Source organism: Urocampus carinirostris, chromosome 1 (assembly GCF_059441175.1).
Source record: "Urocampus carinirostris isolate Australia breed hairy pipefish chromosome 1, RoL_Ucar_1.0, whole genome shotgun sequence".
Taxonomy (NCBI): Eukaryota; Metazoa; Chordata; class Actinopteri; order Syngnathiformes; family Syngnathidae; genus Urocampus; species Urocampus carinirostris.
In genome coordinates, this window is record NC_142349.1 from 28,419,504 (window position 1) to 28,437,125 (window position 17,622).

The 17,622-nt window shown below is 40.8% G+C and overlaps 2 protein-coding genes across 3 annotated transcripts; one reads left to right on the forward strand and one right to left on the reverse strand.

Annotated features, from left to right (window-relative positions):
• Positions 1-1,374: 1,374 nt before the first annotated feature.
• Positions 1,375-4,396, forward strand: atf4b (activating transcription factor 4b). The gene is made up of 3 exons (XM_088333461.1): positions 1,375-1,548; positions 2,709-3,155; positions 3,215-4,396. The coding sequence occupies exons 2-3, from the start codon at positions 2,813-2,815 to the stop codon at positions 4,135-4,137; spliced, it is 1,266 nt and encodes a 421-aa protein (XP_088189587.1). The 5' UTR covers positions 1,375-1,548; positions 2,709-2,812; the 3' UTR covers positions 4,138-4,396.
• A 2,030-nt stretch (positions 4,397-6,426) lies between these two features.
• LOC148374189 (GTPase IMAP family member 8) lies at positions 6,427-17,600 on the reverse strand. Of its 2 annotated transcripts, none has more exons than XM_088333441.1 (6): positions 16,406-17,600; positions 15,146-15,701; positions 12,926-13,023; positions 12,716-12,847; positions 10,929-11,519; positions 6,427-8,841 (listed from the first exon to the last, which is right to left on the reverse strand). In XM_088333441.1, exons 1-6 carry the CDS (start codon positions 16,434-16,436, stop codon positions 8,768-8,770), a joined length of 1,482 nt encoding a protein of 493 aa, XP_088189567.1. In that variant the 5' UTR covers positions 16,437-17,600; the 3' UTR covers positions 6,427-8,767. The 2 variants fall into 2 exon arrangements, with proteins under 2 accessions (XP_088189567.1, XP_088189558.1); XM_088333432.1 differs by having other exon boundaries at positions 15,146-15,704; positions 16,406-17,599.
• Positions 17,601-17,622: the final 22 nt, after the last annotated feature.

The window sequence follows — 17,622 nt, forward strand, 5'->3', positions numbered from 1 at the left end:
AGCCAGCACCCGCAAAGCCCACAATCCAGCCTTAAATAGCAGACACGCGATTAGTTGAACTGCTTCAGCTGGTGCCCAGGGGGCGGGGCAGACCGGTCGCCAAGGCGACCATGACAATATACTTATTGTTTTCTCTTTCTTTTGATTTTCTTTCTTTCATCTTTTCTATTTTAGTTTTTCTTGATTTCTTTTTTCATTTCTATTTTTGTCTCTCTTATCTTTCTATTTTTGTTCCTTTCATTTTTTGTTTCTTTTTCTCCCTTTCTGTTTTTGTTTCTCTTTCAGGTAATCCGCACAGCGGAAAAGATTGTGGGCACCGGTCTGCCATCCCTGGAATCTATATATAATGATAGAGTTTTGAAACGTACCTCAAATATTCTTAAGGATGAGAGTCATCCTGGTAATGATCATTTTCATCTGTTACGGAGCGGTAGACGCCTGAAGTCATTCAAGGGTACTAAAAGGTTTACAAACAGTTTTCACCCGAGTGCTTTACGAATTTTTAATAATTGTAAATTGTAATTTCTGTTTTTCGTTTTATATTCAGAATGTTGAATGTTGTTAAATTTAAAAATTCTCACTGAGCCGAGACAACGAGACGATTTCCGATGATTTTTATGTGAAGATTATTGGTTGAATAAACTAACTAACTAACTAACTAACTAACTAACTAACTAAACTAGGCTTGCATGCATGGCTGCTATTGGAGTGTGAGTGTGTGTGTGAATAGGTAAGTGTGAAGCACATTGTAAAGCGCTTTGAGAGGTCTTCATTGACTTGAAAAGCGCTATATCAATGCAGACCATTTACCATTTCTTTCCTTTTATTTTTGTTTATCTTTCTTCCTTACTATTTTTGTTTCTCTTTTTTTATTAATATTTGTTCTATTTTTTAATTTTTATTTTTGTTTCTTTTAATTTTTGTTTCTCTTTCTTTCTTTCTATTTGTATTTCTCTTTCTTTCTATTTATGTTTATCTTTCTTTCTATCTAGGTTTCTCTTTCTTTCTCTCTATTTTTTACTCTTTCTATCTTTGTTTGTCTTGTTTTTCTATTTTACTTTCTTTCGTCTTTCTATTTTTGTTTCTCTCTTTCTTTCTTTCTTTCTTTCTTTCTTTCTTTCTTTCTTTCTTTCTTTCTTTCTTTCTTTCTTTCTTTCTTTCTTTCTTTCTGAGCTAAATGAGATAGACGTCTCTGTGATGAATTGCATATAAAAATGATAAAAAAAGCTCCAAGTCTGAAACATGTTGGTGGCCCCTGCATTAAAGTATGTTGATAATCCGGAAAAACCTTAGTCGTACGAAATATAGTTCTTAGCGGATTGATTAATGGACGCGTACTGCGGAAGGATACCGGAAGGCGCGACACATCCATTCAGGGATCATTCGCCATTTAGAAATCCTTTCAGCACAGGGAGCAACAGCAGTTTCAAGAGCTCGCTTCAATTTTGCCGAAATGGCAGTGTAAACGTGCGCAGCGACCCAGCAGCAGCCAGCAAAACAGTGCATCCAACTAGTGCACTGAACTACATTTATTTCAGCAAACATGTCGTAAGTATCCTTTTAAAAAAGTCGTATTTAGTTGTTCCGCGTTTGGGGCCGAGTTGGCCGCCATTAACGGCGACGTCGAGTTCTAAGGAGTGTCAAGTCCCATTTATTTATACAGTGCTTAACACAATAGTATCAAGGCTTTAGCGGACTACGGCTAATCATCTCTTTGTAAAATTTATAACAGATAAAATGTTTTAACAAATTTGTAACCGTGGATGACGTAACTCGAGTCCAAACGGTGGCAACCAATCCCCCATCCCATAAAACATAATCCTGTTATTTCAATGAAGATGTCGGCAGAAGTCTTAATCTGGTATAATAATGTTCCATGTATATTTTACAATTCTCTAATAGTCGATTGGTGACTTTGATGTGCCTACGTAGCCTTCGATTTAAAATCTCGCCGCGTGATAAAATGGCGGCTTTGTGTTGCCGGGGGAGGGGAAGTCTTTGACATTTTGGAGACGATTGACGTCACAGACATGAAACCACGTGACTCGGTTTTTTCCATTCAGCCTGTGGCAATGTAGTCAATTTTCAGCACGGAGTACTGCAAATTCCTTAGCTTGCTAATTATTTTAACATATACAAATGATATGTATTAGAGATATGATCTGTTAAGTTGAACGGAACAAGACTTATCCTTCAGCTGCATGTTTGGGGTGTCCTTATGAATTTACAAAATTAATATTTTCTCCATTAAGTATATGTTAACAATGCCCAACTGAGCTCAAGAGAGGATTTGTGCTATATCTTAAACTGCATGTACCTGTTTTCATCTTAGCAGAGTTGATCAGGGCGGCACACATTAGGTTCAATTAGTGAGGGCTTGGGTGGAGGGCTTTAGAGAGTGACGTCATTCTTGTCCCCGCAGGGTTTCAACATTTTTATTTGACAGTGTAGCATGAAAACGGTGAAAGGAAAAGCCTGCTTGTCGAAGAGTTCAAACTTCAACACCAAACCCTAAGAAAGGTGTAACTAGGAAGTTTATTCGAGCATGTCCTGGATAAGCCGTCTGAGACTGCAGTGATGACGGACAAGGATATGGCGGCAGAGAATCCTATAGTTCCAAATTTCGTACTGCTCCTTTTAAAGACTATTATTTAACACACGACTTGTATTTCAGTGTTCATTTTTATATCTCCTATATTTATTTGCAGGTCCCACGTGGAAACCCTCAAGCCCGCTGCACGCGACAGCAAAAAAGAATTTGGCACCCTCAGAACATTGCCACGCACTCCGTTTGTGACCAACAACGCCCACTATGACCATGATGATGACAAGCTCACTGTTTGGCCTGGAAGACATGGAGGCCCCTCTTTGGGAGCCTTCCTCTCCCATGGCTGATGTCATAGGCTCAAATACATCTCAACCTGAGCAAGAGGACCATCGCAAAGGAGGCCAAAGTTTGGTGCGTGGCGTCATGTCACCATTCAACTCCTCATTTCCGTCTTCCACCTCTCCTCCTTCCTTATATCCCCCCCCTCGCTCACCGCTGGCTCCCCTCCAGGGGAAACTCGAGGTTTCATCTCACCTACTTCCATTCCCCTGGCTGGCCCCATCTGGGCAGTTGAGCGATCATGAGGTTGTCTCAGATGACGGAAAAGGTAAAACTCTAGTGCTCTGTAGTGCAACAAATTTCTAATGGTACTCTTTATGCCCACAGATGATGTGTTTGGTGACCTGGATTGGATGGCCGAGAGGGTGGATCTTGGCGACTTTGACTTGGACTCGCTGATAGGTGCTTGCAGTCCTAATGCGTCTCCTAGTGATCCAGATGATCTCTTGTCCTCCCTTGATTGCCCCATTGAGCTTGATTCACTTCCAATTGCTACCATGTCAAGTCTTGCTCCACCATTTCCGGATAGTCCTCAGTCGCCCTCAGTTGATTCTGATCCACTCGTCTCCTCAGCAGAACCGGCATCCCGCAGTGTCCCCTCCCCTGAACCATCTATCCCAGATCCTCAAAATGAGTTTGAAATCAAATCGGAACCAGCAGTTGCCCCGTGCGCTTCCCCTCCATATGTCGATTCACCATCCTCCCCCGCATACACCCTGGACTTAGGCAGTGAAGTTGATGTTACCATGGATGAGGTGAAGCCAGTGGTGGTACCTCAGGTCCAAAGGGTTGTGCTCTCCCTTTCTCCAACCCGAATTGTCCTCGTCCTAGCTCCTAAAGACGGGAGTGCACCCTCCACTCTATCCACTCGGTCCAATCTTAATCACTCGTCCCTCTCAAGCTCACTTCCAGCAAGGTCCTGCAGAGCCAGTCCATACCCGGACCCGAAACAAAAAGAGCCTCCATTTCTCACGGGCAAAACCAAGGCATTCCAAGGTGCAGATGCCAGAGGGCCTGTCAAGGCGCCGAAGAACAAAAAAAAAAAGAAGATGGAGCAGAATAAGACGGCAGCCACTCGTTACAGGCAAAAAAAAAGGGCACAGCAGGATGCCCTTTCCACAGAGCATTCTCTACTAGAGAGGAAGAATGTAGAGTTAAAAGAGAAGGCTGAATCAATGGCACGAGAGATTGAGTACCTAAAAGAGCTCATGGAGGAAGTTAAGCAGGCAAGGTTGAAAAGTGGCCTTTGAGCACTGACACATTATCAACATGTATTTAAGCAGGAATGCTTGGTTGAGAAACTTGCTTCTACTGTATGATTTACGCACATTGTAGTCAGGATTCTTAGAGTAGTCATTTTTACCATCTCCTAATGTACCCTAAAATTCTTAGAACAGCCTTCGGTTCAGTTTTGTCCGTCATATAGTTGGGCCTTTTTTAATCTATTTAAAAATGTATTATTGCCATGTGTATTATTATGACCTAAGATAAAGATTGATTAAAGACTCATGTTTGAGGGATTTCTTACATTTTGTGCATTAAAATAAAAATGGCAGAGTGCAACTAAAACTTACACAATTGATGTCAAAATCATGTTGAATGGAAAACTGGACAATGCATATTTGGACATTGCTTACCAAGGGGAATTTTGCTGATTTGGAAAAACATTGAAAGCATGTAGTATGCAACTGGACACTGCTGGAGCAGGGCTCATTTATCTAGTACTGCGCCCGAGTAGCCCTCAGGCCGGTTCTGAAACGAACTTGGCCTTGAAGGGTCATTGTGATCATCTTTGAAATGAAATTTCAAACTAGCATGACATGTTGCAAACTGATCAATATTCCCAACTTTCTCAAAAGTGGCATGATTAATGTCTGAAGTAACCCGATGTTCCTGTTAGGGCTGGTGTTTTAGTGTTTGACAGCCATAACCCTACTTTTAATACAACCTGGTAAAAAAGACAAATTATAGATGGATACTTTATTCATCCCCCTAGGGAAATTCACACTTCCAGCAGTCTACCCTGTTGTTTATTAACAGATAAACATGATGCCCTAGGGGTGCTTGTAGCGGAGTGGATGATGTCACACGCTAGTCCAAAAGTTTGACATCCCTGCGGCAGATGGAAATCTTTTCTTTGTGTCCAGGGATACACTACCTCGTGTTAGCAAGTCCGCCTCCTCTCCGATTCCCGCAGGATTTCGTGTCTGTTTGGCGGCGCTGAAGCCGGATGATAGCTCCGGATGGCTACACGTTAGCGTCCGGAATGCTAAACGTGAGCCACGTTTCCGCAAAACAGCAACTGCACTCCTTGTGCGCTTCGATGTTTTCCACCAGCACTCGTTGGTCTTATTTGGTAGTGAGTTCACATTTACCATGATTACGGATGGTACCGAAGACTTATAACGGCGCTTAGCTAGCTCCGGCTCTTCTTCCACAATAGGCCCCTTCATCACGCCGGCACGAGAATTCTTCAGGGCAAGGAGTTGATTCCTTGAATAAATGCATTTTGTGCGCTAAAACCCATGTCCAAGATTGGTATTAAACTGATACAACCCTGTACTAATAGTCGTTTTCATCCAAAAACCTTGGTGACTCCTAGTCTTGACTATTGCTTTCAAGAAACATTTGGAACCATGGCTAGGCGCTTCAGTTGTGGAAATGGCCATCCTTGGAAATATTCATGTAGTGCGCGTGCAACACCACACCCTGGTTAGACTCAAATCCTATTTCCTCATCCAATTGTCACTTAATATGGCGTACTACATTGAGCAGGTGAGGCCTAAAATACTCATAACTACATCAACACTAGATGTCGCCAAAGAAACACCAACAGCCTTGGTGAAAGACCAATTGTGTTTACATTAGTGAATGATGGTGATAGTAAAACGACGAGTACTTATTTGTTCATAACCCCTTTCTCAATGCAATCTACTATATTTGCGAGCAATGTAACGACAATGCTGAATTCATGAACGTTTTTCATACCTGTCAACCTCCATGGCTCCATGCCAGTAAAAACTCGTATTTTCCAGTACAAAATACAAAATCTAACAGCATATTTTATTTTTCCGGAATGATGCATGATGGGAAATTCCCAGGCGGCAGACGCATGCGCACAGTAGCATCAAACCGCTCGCTTCATTTGCAACGGGAAAAAAAAACAGAGGTAGTGGCTTCCGCGGCGAGCTCCTTTGACTTGATTGATTTGCCGTTTCATGATAGTCTGTGTTTACCAGTTGGTACCCAAAATAGACAAATTTGCGTTTTTCTGTACAGATTTTTTTGTACGTCGTACACGTCTTAAAATGCATAATAAACGTACTTTGTAAGGCAAAAACGTACAGATTGACAGGTATGGTTTTTCTGGACACGTGCTTCTCAATGCCTGTGTGACTTGACCGATCACGTGCGTTTGCCAAGTTGGCTAACCAAGGACAGTCAAAAGTAGGTAAAAATATCAATTGCATGTACACTATTATACATTTATCCTTGATGTCAGTTAAAAAAACACAAAGTAAGAATGAAGCAAGACATAATAACAATATACCAGCTATCTTTTATTATATTACAGTCAACAAAGTGCTGAAGATGTCACCATCACCATGAATACATCAAGTGATATCACTTTGAGCTAATGAAGTGTCAAACATAGCGCAAAGTTCTTCATTTACAAGTGACATGAGAACTCACATACTTTACACTGTAGGCTAAATATAACCCTGCTAATGCAATAAATCCACAGGAGAGCAGTCTTTATTCAACAATTGAAACAGCCGCATATTAAACTTTTCAGCCATGCTTTAAAGCACAGCAGAAAGGGAACGAGGTCAAATAATTTTTCTTTTTCTTAAATGTCTTCTTGGATCCATCCATGAAGTCTGACCAGGTGTTCCAGTGAGTATTATCAAGTAAGATTCAAAAGATAATGCATGTGTATAAGCGGTTGGCCCACAACTCTCTTGGATCTTATTTATCAGCATGCAGCGCTCTAACATGCCGACATGGGTATATATTGAATCTACACTTATCAATATTGCATTTATTCTAGAGGATACGTAGAAAAACGTATCCGGTAGCCCTATTTTTGAGCTTGAGATTCACGAGGTTATGCGGTTTCTGTAAGCATGCGAAAGCTTAATGTAACCTATAGGAAACAGCCTTGCAGCCAGGGCTGTACTTTCACTATTACGCTTTGACACTGAGGCACATAGAGCGATGTTGAACTTGTAACATCGAACGGCTGCATTAGCACTAGAGGTGAAGCAGAGCTGCACATCCTGGGTAGCCATCCTAAGCTCCCAATAAGTGTTTGTGTCCTTCCAACAGACTAAAATAGTGCTCATCAACTGGTAGGTTGGGACTCAAACTTGGGTCGCGTTCCCGTTTACAATGAGTCGCAGGCCTCATCCTAGGCAAAATGAAAATAAAAACAATAAAATAATGGAGCGTCTGTTCGATTAGGCTTCTCAGATATTAGGAGACTTGAAGTGACCTGCTAGTTTGCTGCGACTTCTCCTTGTTTGATGTTTGTCTAAAAGCACTCTTGCACACATTGTCTGTTTTGAACCAGTTAAGATCAGTTGGTCACACGTTGGCACAATTGCATGGCGTGAGTTGTCACATATATTTCTCACCACAAAAAAACACAGCTTAAGTTTTTTTTTTTCACACATGTTAAGCGTGGCTAAACGCAGACACAGTGGGAAATATATGAGAGATGGATTTTATAACCTTGAACACAAAGCTACTGAAATGAAGTGTTTTTGATGTCTTTAAATATGCAGCTCATTGAGCATTTGTGGGAATATTATTACTGGAAGTTGTTTTGGTCTCTTTCAGTGAATATATTTTACTCTCTCTGATTTAAACTGGCCAATCCTTTCAACAAATTTGAGATGTGGAATATTTGTTTCTTGATTTTGGTTGTGGCTTGTAATTAGTTTAGGGTGGTGCGTCCTAAAGTCAGAGCAGTTGAGAACAAGTGGACTAAAGTGATCCAATTTCAACAATAGAGATCTACAAGACAAAAAAAAAAGCACAAACACTGTTGTTGCTGCAAACCTGCTTCTGGATTTAATAAGACCCTCGTCTGCAGCAATTCAATCGGCGTTATGCAGCTTTTCTGTCAATGTGCCAGATTTGACCCGGAAAAGTGAGTGAAGCTGCGCCAACACTGACTCATCAAGCAGAGAACGAATCAAAAACTCATAAAGAAATCACATTTTAAATATCACACAGGATCTGAGCAAAAGCGTACAGGAGCGAGTGAGCAAATAATGGCGAGTGCGGGCGCTCCCAGCAGTTTTTTATCTTTTATCATCATCTGGCACAGTAATGGTGTTTTGATTCCGTGTTCAGTGGGTTTCTTTTTCATAGAAGCGCTTCCCCGCAAAAACCTTTGATTAGTTGGAATCAAACAGCAGTAGAGTTGACGCGTTTTCCGAAATGAAAGGTGCAACAAAACAGAAAGAAGCTTTCCTCCGGAGAGCATCACGCATGAAAGGCAACGAGCTGCCAACCCCAGATAATGTCATCTTGGACAAATCCCTTCGTGATTGAAATGGATTAGACTTCTGATGTGTACTCGCTTGCTGCATCACTCGAATCAACTCTTAAACCTCTAAATCTCAACCGTCGGCGGATGGCACATCATTTTACAGAGAGGTCTTTCATTTTGTAAATATTCATGAAACATTTCTTCTGTGAAAGTGCTCAAATCTCATCCAGGATTTGTCTGTCGTTTTCTCATATAAAGAGTAACTGGCTATCCACACCTTTTTTCCTACAACATCTAGAATCTCATATCTAGATGAGGTTAAAGGTACATGAGGTTAGGTCAAAGTAAACTCACGCAGGCGCGCTTTGCTTTCAAATTGATCATTGCAGCTGGCACCCCCGACAGTCGTCCTCAGGCTCGGTGTTGTCGGATGAGTAGGAGCTCTCCTCGCTCACTGTCAAATGCAACACAATCCAATTACACAAAGTTGATGACAAGGCAACAACAGCACACGGTCCAACAGTAGTGTCATCAACATTTTCGGACTCCTGACTACAGTAAACATAGCCATCTGAAGTGAATGAATACGAAACCTGTATCAAATATTTTCAATCAGATAATGCAAATCTAAAACATGCATGTGTGTTTGCTCGCTGTTATTTGCACAGGTGTACAAGTGCACTGCTTCACACGGGAGATTGAGTTATTTCAACTATGATGACATGAAATCAAAGAGCAATTAAACCAGTGCTGTCATAAATACTGCCCACGGGAAATTATTGGCCCGTAAGCCATCTTTCAGTGGCATGAATCAAATCGAATATATTCGTAAAGCGCTTTGCCACTCCAATTGCTGTATAAAATATTAGGAGTACCATAAGAAAATTAAATCCCCTCCTTTATCCCAACCCAACAACCTGAAAGACCTAAAACACAGGCACACACACAAAAGCTAAAGTACATTAAAACAAAATAAATAGTATTATAGATAAAATCTGATTATGGCAAGGTACAGACTAACCATGTGAGGAAAGGGATTTGAGGGAGGCACTAAAACTACTTTGTTCCTAGAAATATGCTTTGTCCAATGGTTATTTATTAACTATTTTAACATTTCCTAAAAAATTCACAATTTCAGTAAAAGCCAAAACTTACATTGTAGGAATGTATTGGGTGCTTGTTTATAAAACAAACAAAACAAAGCAGTAAACAAGCAAACTAAACAAAAAATATTTTGGTATGCTAGATAAAAAGTTTTAAAAAAACTGTGACCCTGGATAAAAAAAAAAAACAACAACAACAAAAAAATTGAAAATGAAAAGACGACAAAATAGAAATTTAACAATGCAAAGCAAAATAAGCTTCAATTCCAATCTCCAAAAAATTATCTAAATTATCTACTTATCTACTCTACATGGCCCTTTTCCCCTGTATTCTATACTGTAAGTCACACAAAAATTAACTTTAAACCATTGGACAAAAAACGATTGGAAAAAAACCCCCAATAGTTTATTTTGAACTCGTTTATTGAAATTGATTGTTAAATAGCGTGGACCCAAAAATAAAATTGTACAATTACAAGTTGTTTGTTTTATTTCCAGGATCCTTATGTTACAAGGATTTTTGGACAAAGGGCCTTCAATCAGCGCTAAATCTTACCCTGACTTCTGAATTGCCCCACTTTCATAAAGAAAACAGTGTTCGGTTCCTTGAACACGGATTTCAGTCAGGTAAAATCAGTGCAGTTATTACCTGGCTTACTGGCTCTCTAAAACGACTGCATGAATGGAGCCCTGTTCTGATGAGTTATCATGGCAACGGTGCACCACAGGGATGCATTTTCGACTCCCGATTTACTAGAATCTATATGCGCCTAGAATATGACAAAAGCAAGAAAGAAAGCAAGCAAGAAAGAAGGAAAATAAGAAAAAAGGAACAAAGAAAGGTAAACAGGAAGAGATAAAGAAAAGAGGAAAGGAAGAAAAGAAACTAAAAAAAGAACAAAGGACGAAAGACAATAAGATTGGAAGAAAGACAGACATATAAAATAAAGAAAAAAGAAAGAATGAAAGAAAAAATAACAAATGATAGAACACAACTGCTATGCACGTGCAATACACACAAACAAATAAGGTCCGCTTGTCTACCACGAAAACCAGTTAGCAATGAAAATATGGACAAAATCAATAAAGGGATTCATCATACCTGGGCACGTTAACGCCACACCCCAAACACACACGAACTGTCCTTGCTCCCCCTCGTTTTTGACGGAAGACGATTGCATCGCACAAAATTTAGGCAAATCATTCATTTCAAGTGAGTGTATTTGTTCTTGCTGCTATTTGTATTATCCTCATTTATTGCATGTTTTCACGTGGGGAAGAGGAAGTAATTTAACCTGTGCAGTATGTTGTGCTTATCTCTTAGTTAACAGTAAAGTTGAAGTTGAGTCGATGCAGTTCCTGTCTTGTATGTGTCACAAAAGCATTCTTAAGGATCGTCAACTATGTGTTGAAGTAAATTTAAAAATGTAAGACTTACACCATTCGGTCTGCACCGGTAGGAAGGCCTTGTCCCCGTTCTCCCTGATCATCTCCTCGATCTTATCCAGGAGGTTTGAGACACTCCTGTCCTTGCCAGGGGTCTTACTGTCCAAGACATGATAATAGTTCCCGCAGTACTCAAGCAGTCTTTGGAGCTCCCGGCCCCCTCTGAGTATGTGCTCCTCGATGGGTGTACGGCCCAGCCAGTCGCCACAGCTGAACAGAATCATAGTGTGGAGGCAGGCGGCGTCACCAAAAAGAGTCTCGATGTGGGCTAGGAGGGTTCTCCTCTTCCTGGCGGTTAGAGAGGAGACCACAGGAAGGACCAAGAGTAGCGTGTGAGGTCCAGGTCGCAGAAGGGCGGCACCACGCTGTGACTCCTGACGGATGCGCTTGGGTGTGCGCCGCACCGAGAACCAGTCCCAGCCCGGTGTGTCCACGATGGTGACACGGCGACCGGACACAAGCGCTTGCCTCCGGAGACAGAGATCCGTCTCCTGGCCTGACTCAAAGAATCGACGTCCCAGGATGGTGTTCCCGACAGAGCTTTTCCCGACACCCTTCCAGCCTAACAACAGCAATCTCAGTTCTGCAAACACGAGATCAAAAGCATGGGAAAATAACTGGCTAGCATTGCGTTTGGTTTGGACCAGCATAGCTGATACAGAGAACAGACATTCCTGGAATTTAAGGCAATCCCAAATTTTTAAACATGCAAAATGTCAAGAAATGCTACATGGTTTATGCATAAAATTCATACATATTTCATTGGTTGTGACAACTATTTCCCTGAGATAATAAGCATTTTGATGACAGCCTGTCTTGTTTTTGACCTCATGGGCAGAGCAATCCCAGCACACATACAAACCAAGGGCATACCAAACACTGGGGAATAAGCAGTAACATGTTGCACTGCAAATATACATGAAATGCGCCTAGATCTACTGTATTGTTTATATCCAATTGTTGTCTGTCTCATATCCAGACTGACCGAAAATCTAACTGCTCATGACAAGTTGCCGCAAGCAGTTTGTGAAAACTAATATAGAATAAACAATACATCTCAATAAGGTTTAAGGGATATTTGCAGTGCAACATCTATATTTTAAAACGATAAATATATTTATTCTGTCGATCTTTAGTATGGCCCGTTTCCAATGTTGTGTTCTGGACTGACAAGCAGACTGCACTTTATAACGAATATTCAAAGTTACCTCTATGAAAAGAAGAAAGAAACTGGTAAAAAGATTGAACACTATCTCATAAGAAGGATCTTAAACACAATCTACCAATCTGTGTTCAAGAAACGATCACTCCTACTCCCCGGTTTGTTGCGAATGTCAAGTTCGCCATCGTCCTCATCACTTGCCTCAACCATTGGTTTGAATTGATGCAGCCGTCCAGCTAATTCTCTGTAACTGTTTTTTCCGCTACGCACATCTGTCATGGACATTCTCTGGTCATAATTGGCCATAAAATCGGGGTTCACTACAATCACCGTCTGTTTCAGTGCGAGCATCTCATTTTGTGTTAATGGTATTCGCCATTTTGAAATTGTTGTGTTACTTCAATGCTGTACAGCTCCACAGCAAACAAGCCCAATGGGACTACCGGTACTTGGAGACTAAATTTCTTGCTCGCTTAGAATATTCTGCAACATAGTTTCATGATAGAAAAAAAACCCTTTTGATAATACATTTAAATCTGATTGGAAAACTAACATGGACCTTTCTTTGTTTAAATTGGGAACAAATTTTCCCCTTCACAAACAAACAGTCCCAGTACCTCTGGGAGGACCTCCAATCATCTGCTCTCTCTGTCGAGCATGCTCCTCCATCCTCATTCTCTCTTCCTCCAGAGCTCTCCTTGCCTGCTCCTCCTCCAGCAAAATCAGCTCATTGACTTCAAAGTACCAGCCTACCCAAAGAGCATCATGCAATTGCCAGATTTATTAATTAGAAAGGCAGTGAGAGAAAAGCGAGCGATACAACACACCTTGATTGTCGGTAATCATTTCTTCCACCTTTTCCATCAGCTCAGGGACCTGTGTATTGTCTTCTGTGTCCTTCCAGCGGTTATCAAAAGTGTGGTACCTGCAGGTACAACCACCATAGATAGATTTCAAATTGCTCCATGTAACAGTTTGCGCAATATATCTTTACAAAAGCTGTTTTATTTGACTATATAGTTGTTCCTAAAATGATCTCTTAAAATCCTTTTGTCAGTATTATTATGACGGTTTTTGGGTTTGAATTTCCCTTTCCCTGTCTGATGACGTGATGCCAGAATGGAGATTTCTTTTTTTTTGTACACACGAGGCCGTAACGATTGGAATATAAATTTTTTTCATAAAACATCTTGAAATCAAGCATTTGCAGAGTGAACAAATTACTGTCAAACATTAGTTCCTTTTGAGTAAAATTGGAAATTATATCAACAGTTTTGAGAATGTACATCCAATATTTTGACTTGTTCATCTATATTCATATATATTATGAGGCCCATACTGGTTGGAACCACTTGGAAATGTAGATGACATTAGCCACTGGATTAAAATGAGTTTGACAACTTTAATCTGCAGGGATTTTATTCTTTTTTTTAATCCTGTCCAGACCTTGTTGAAATTAAAGACAAGAGTGTTATTCTTTGCAAGTTTTTTTTTTGCAAGCCTCATCATTACTCAGCTAAACGTGGCAAGAAAAAATAAATACATGTCCTCGACACCAGCAGCCAGAGGAACTTTTTTATTGCAGCGTCATATTGCCATCAACGAGTTCCAAAAACGTGATTTTATTCTTTTAACGATAAATCATAAATATTTATTTGACTTTAATACTGATTCAATGGTGATGCAGTTTCTTACAATACCAAAATGATCTATCAAAATTATGTTCTACAGTCATTTCGTCAAAGTACAACTCTGTTGAAGGGACAGTGCATTATTTAGCACTTCCGAGGGGTAAAATAGTTCATTCATTAAAAAAAGACACAAATTATTAATATAATGAGCAAAAATAAATGAACTATCATATAAACATGCATTTTTAAGAATCTACCATTCCTTTTACCTAACATGAGCCTCACCTAAACGGAGCTAACATAACTGTCAGTCATCTTGCTGCTATGGGTACCCCAAATAACTCAAAGGGCCGGGGAAAAAAAGGAGAAGAAAAATGGTGGGTTTTGGTCATTGTACATCTCTAGTTTGTATTCTTCCATCTGCTTTTTAGCACTCGTTTTCAGTTGCACTACACAACACAGCGACATCTAGTGGTCGAAATATACACACTGTCCTTTTGAAATTAGGTTTTTCGAATGACCTCTAAATTATTAACTCAAATTGTATCATCATGCTGTGAGTACGGCTGTAAATATAAACACAGAGTGATACAGTAAGTTCCTGCAGTGGTATGGACAAAAGAGTGCATCTATTGTTTTTCCTGAAATGGGAAAGGATGCTGCTTAAGGGACAAGATTGTGCTGGGAATCGCAAACCGATAATTTGAGAAAAACATCACATTCACTGTGTTTTTAGGTTAAGAAATGTCTCTCTAGCCAAAAGCTTCAAAGTTGATTAGCCTGGATATGTCTCCTTAAATCTGAGAGTGAAGCATTGGACTTTGGGACCCTTTTTTTAACCAAAATAGTGAACCTATTTGTATCCAAAAGTGTTAAACTTTCAACAATAGAGTTACTACACAACCACTTGTTCTTCGTTTATATCCCCCATTTGTTCATTTTTCTTTTAAAGGGACAGTGTGTAATATTTAGTGCCTTCTAGTGGTACAAAAAACTTTAATTCAGAAAAAACAACAACATTGATTTGAACACTAGGCAAAAAATATGAACTATCATACCAATATTAATTTTTACAAAAATCACAAGTAGAGAAATTTGTATTTCTTTCACATAGTGAAATCCCTACCTAGAAGTCGCCGCCATGTTTGTCTGGCTTCTTGCTTCTGCACTGTACTCATTGGCACCTGTTTTCGTTCACATTAGACAATACAGTGCCATCCAGTGGTCAAACATTACACGTTGGGGCTTTTAGGTTTTTGAGGAGATTGAAAGTTTAGAATGATTGTTATTTAGAAATATTTAGAAAATGTGTCAAAAAATGTTGAACCATTGAAGAGTGTGAAGTGCTTTATTACAAATATATATTATTCATGAGGGCCACTAATGTAACTAAACACGAGTAATCTAGTACTCTACCTGCTTCCACATCGTTCCACCAGCCACTGCAGGGCCTCTCCTGTGTTCGCGATGTGCTCCTCAATGAAGACGCCTTTCTGTAACTTGTCCACTCCGGTGAAGAGCACCATGGAGTACCTCCATGTTCCACCTCCTAGGGCCCCGAGCTGCTCCTCCGCCGCTCTTCTCTCTGTGTCAGTGAAAGGCTGCGTGACGCACACCACCAGCAGGATTGCGTGAGGTCCAGGAGGGCACAAGATGGCCCCCATGCATGGCCCCTCACTATCCAGGCTAGGCGGGGGTCTGGCCTGGCTCTCCGATTCGGCGCCAGTGTTTCCATTATCGTCCGCGTCGGTTTCGTCTTCCGTGTCGATGGGGATGGCCCACGGGGGCGTATCGACCACTGTGACCCGACGGCCAAAGATCTCCGTCTGACCCACGTTGCTATGAGTGGTCTCCGTCCCTGCGTCAAAAACTTCTTCTCCCAGGATGGTGTTGGCTGAGGAGGTCTTACCAGACTTTGGACCTCCAAGGATCAGGAGCCGGCGTTCAGGTGGGTGACGACTCCTGGAGTCCACTGCTGAAGATATTAATCGTTGAAAAAGAAGAATTGGAGCTCAGAGAAATTGATTCTTTGGCACTGAATATAATGGCATGGAGCACTTCATCCGTAGGGATGGCAAATAATCAAAGCTGGTATTCTTTAGCTTTTATGACAAATCATTTTAAGTAGAATTTACCTGTATATAAAGTTTGAAAACTACAGCAGGAGAACAATTTGACTCTCTTGTGCTCTGTTTATTTGCTTTGGCAAATGAAATTGCATTTCCGTGTGCCTAATTTATTTGACTTAGTTTCTTGCCCTTCTCCTCGAGAGTCAGCTTTTAGTTTCTTTTGCATCAGTAAAGAACCATGGGTCAAGGAGAATTTTGTTTTTCCTACGAGGCATGCCATATGCATCAAAATGACTTCTCAAATGAAAAGCTTTTAGTTATAGCGTAAGGATAAGATATCTAAATGTGACACATTCAAAAAGCAAATGCCATCCACAATCTTTTCACAAGAGGGGGTCAGTAAGAGGGGTGGAGTGTAAGGCTTGTCAGCCATCCACCTCCGAAGTGTTGCTGACACGCTGCTCGTGTGCCACTGAATGCATGGGGACTATAGCAACAGTTTCTCAGGCTTGAGGATGACAGTCTCGAGAATCTCAACCCATAATATATCTTCTGATCGAGATGATCAATGCGTGAGGTGTGCAACAAAGAAAGGAAAAACACTTACCAGTGCCAGAGGGAGAGGACACAGCAGCCATCTTGTGTGCAGAACCTCTGGCTTCCTCCTCCTCAGCCCCCCTCCTCAGTCTCCTTCTTGCCTCCACTGTGGATTCCTCTCGTAGCCTCTTCAGAGAGAAGAGTGTGTGGTGATAGCTCGAGAGCAGGATGCAGAAGGCTGGCAGCCCAAGTACTCTTCTGCTCCGACCCTCATTCTACTGCAGCATAGCCCTAAGTGGTCTCCTTTCTCTGCCTTTCTCACTTTCCTAAATTCTCTCCTACTCCACTATGAAATTTTGGAAATCTTCTAACCCTTTGCCCCGGTGTTTTCCATCATCCTTTACATTTCTATACACATTACCCTGTGGTGACACTACCTCCTTTGTCTCGTTATCTGACCAGCCTCTGAGTACGCGTGTAGTCTATCTATGCAGCAGCAATTACAGGATGCCTCATCACATTTACAGCAAAAGAGAACGCTGTTGCTCAGCACCATCAGCAGCAGCATCTGTGGGCAGCGGATGCAGACTGCAGTCAGCAGGACCGATGGAAAGACGGATAGACAGAGAGCATGAGAGGAAGGGGAGGGGGTTTTGCAAGAAGTGGAATTTACGGCTGAATGTACCCCGCAGCTGCGGAATCCATGTTTTTATGACGCCCAGAGACACAAATAACATACATCGCATGAATAAATTCAAATGCTAATGTGAAATGCATGCAAAGCCATGTTATGTAACACACCAACACGGGCGCCCCTGCACACTAACATGATTATCTTGATTGAAACCTGTGTCCCTCAGCCTGCATTATTTCTGATACATTAACAAGGATGATAAAGTATTAACAATATAAGATATGTTATAAACAATATCACTCACACAAAAACTATTTACAATTTCAACAGGAAAAAACGCATCTCTGACATAAGATGAATTAAAGATATTGTGGATAAATATCTCTGAATTTATCATACTGCGAATACAGTAACACAATTACGAGGCATTTTTGTCTTGTTGGAAAACTATAATCACTTATCGCACACTTTTGAAACAAGGAAAGTCCTGTTGGCTTTTTTTAAGGATTAATCTCACTAGTATTGTTGACTTAAGATCACACACACACACACACATATAAAAACGAACATATGCAATTATATTTTTTGATTAATGATAATGTGAAATGAGTTGCTTGACTAAACCTCTCTATCGTATTTTGCCAAAAGTGTTA

Excerpts from the sequence above, each read along its gene's own strand:
- atf4b (XM_088333461.1), top strand. The coding sequence starts at position 2,813 with ATGACCATGATGATGACAAGCTCACTGTTTGGCCTGGAAGACATGGAG. Across the intron at positions 3,156-3,214 it reads TGTCTCAGATGACGGAAAAG|ATGATGTGTTTGGTGACCTG; the intron begins GTAAAACTCTAG and ends TTATGCCCACAG.
- LOC148374189 (XM_088333432.1), bottom strand. The coding sequence starts at position 16,436 with ATGGCTGCTGTGTCCTCTCCCTCTGGCACTG. Across the intron at positions 12,848-12,925 it reads AATGATTACCGACAATCAAG|GCTGGTACTTTGAAGTCAAT; the intron begins GTGTGTTGTATC and ends CTCTTTGGGTAG. Across the intron at positions 8,842-10,928 it reads ACCGGTGCAGACCGAATGGT|TGAGCGAGGAGAGCTCCTAC; the intron begins GTAAGTCTTACA and ends TGCATTTGACAG.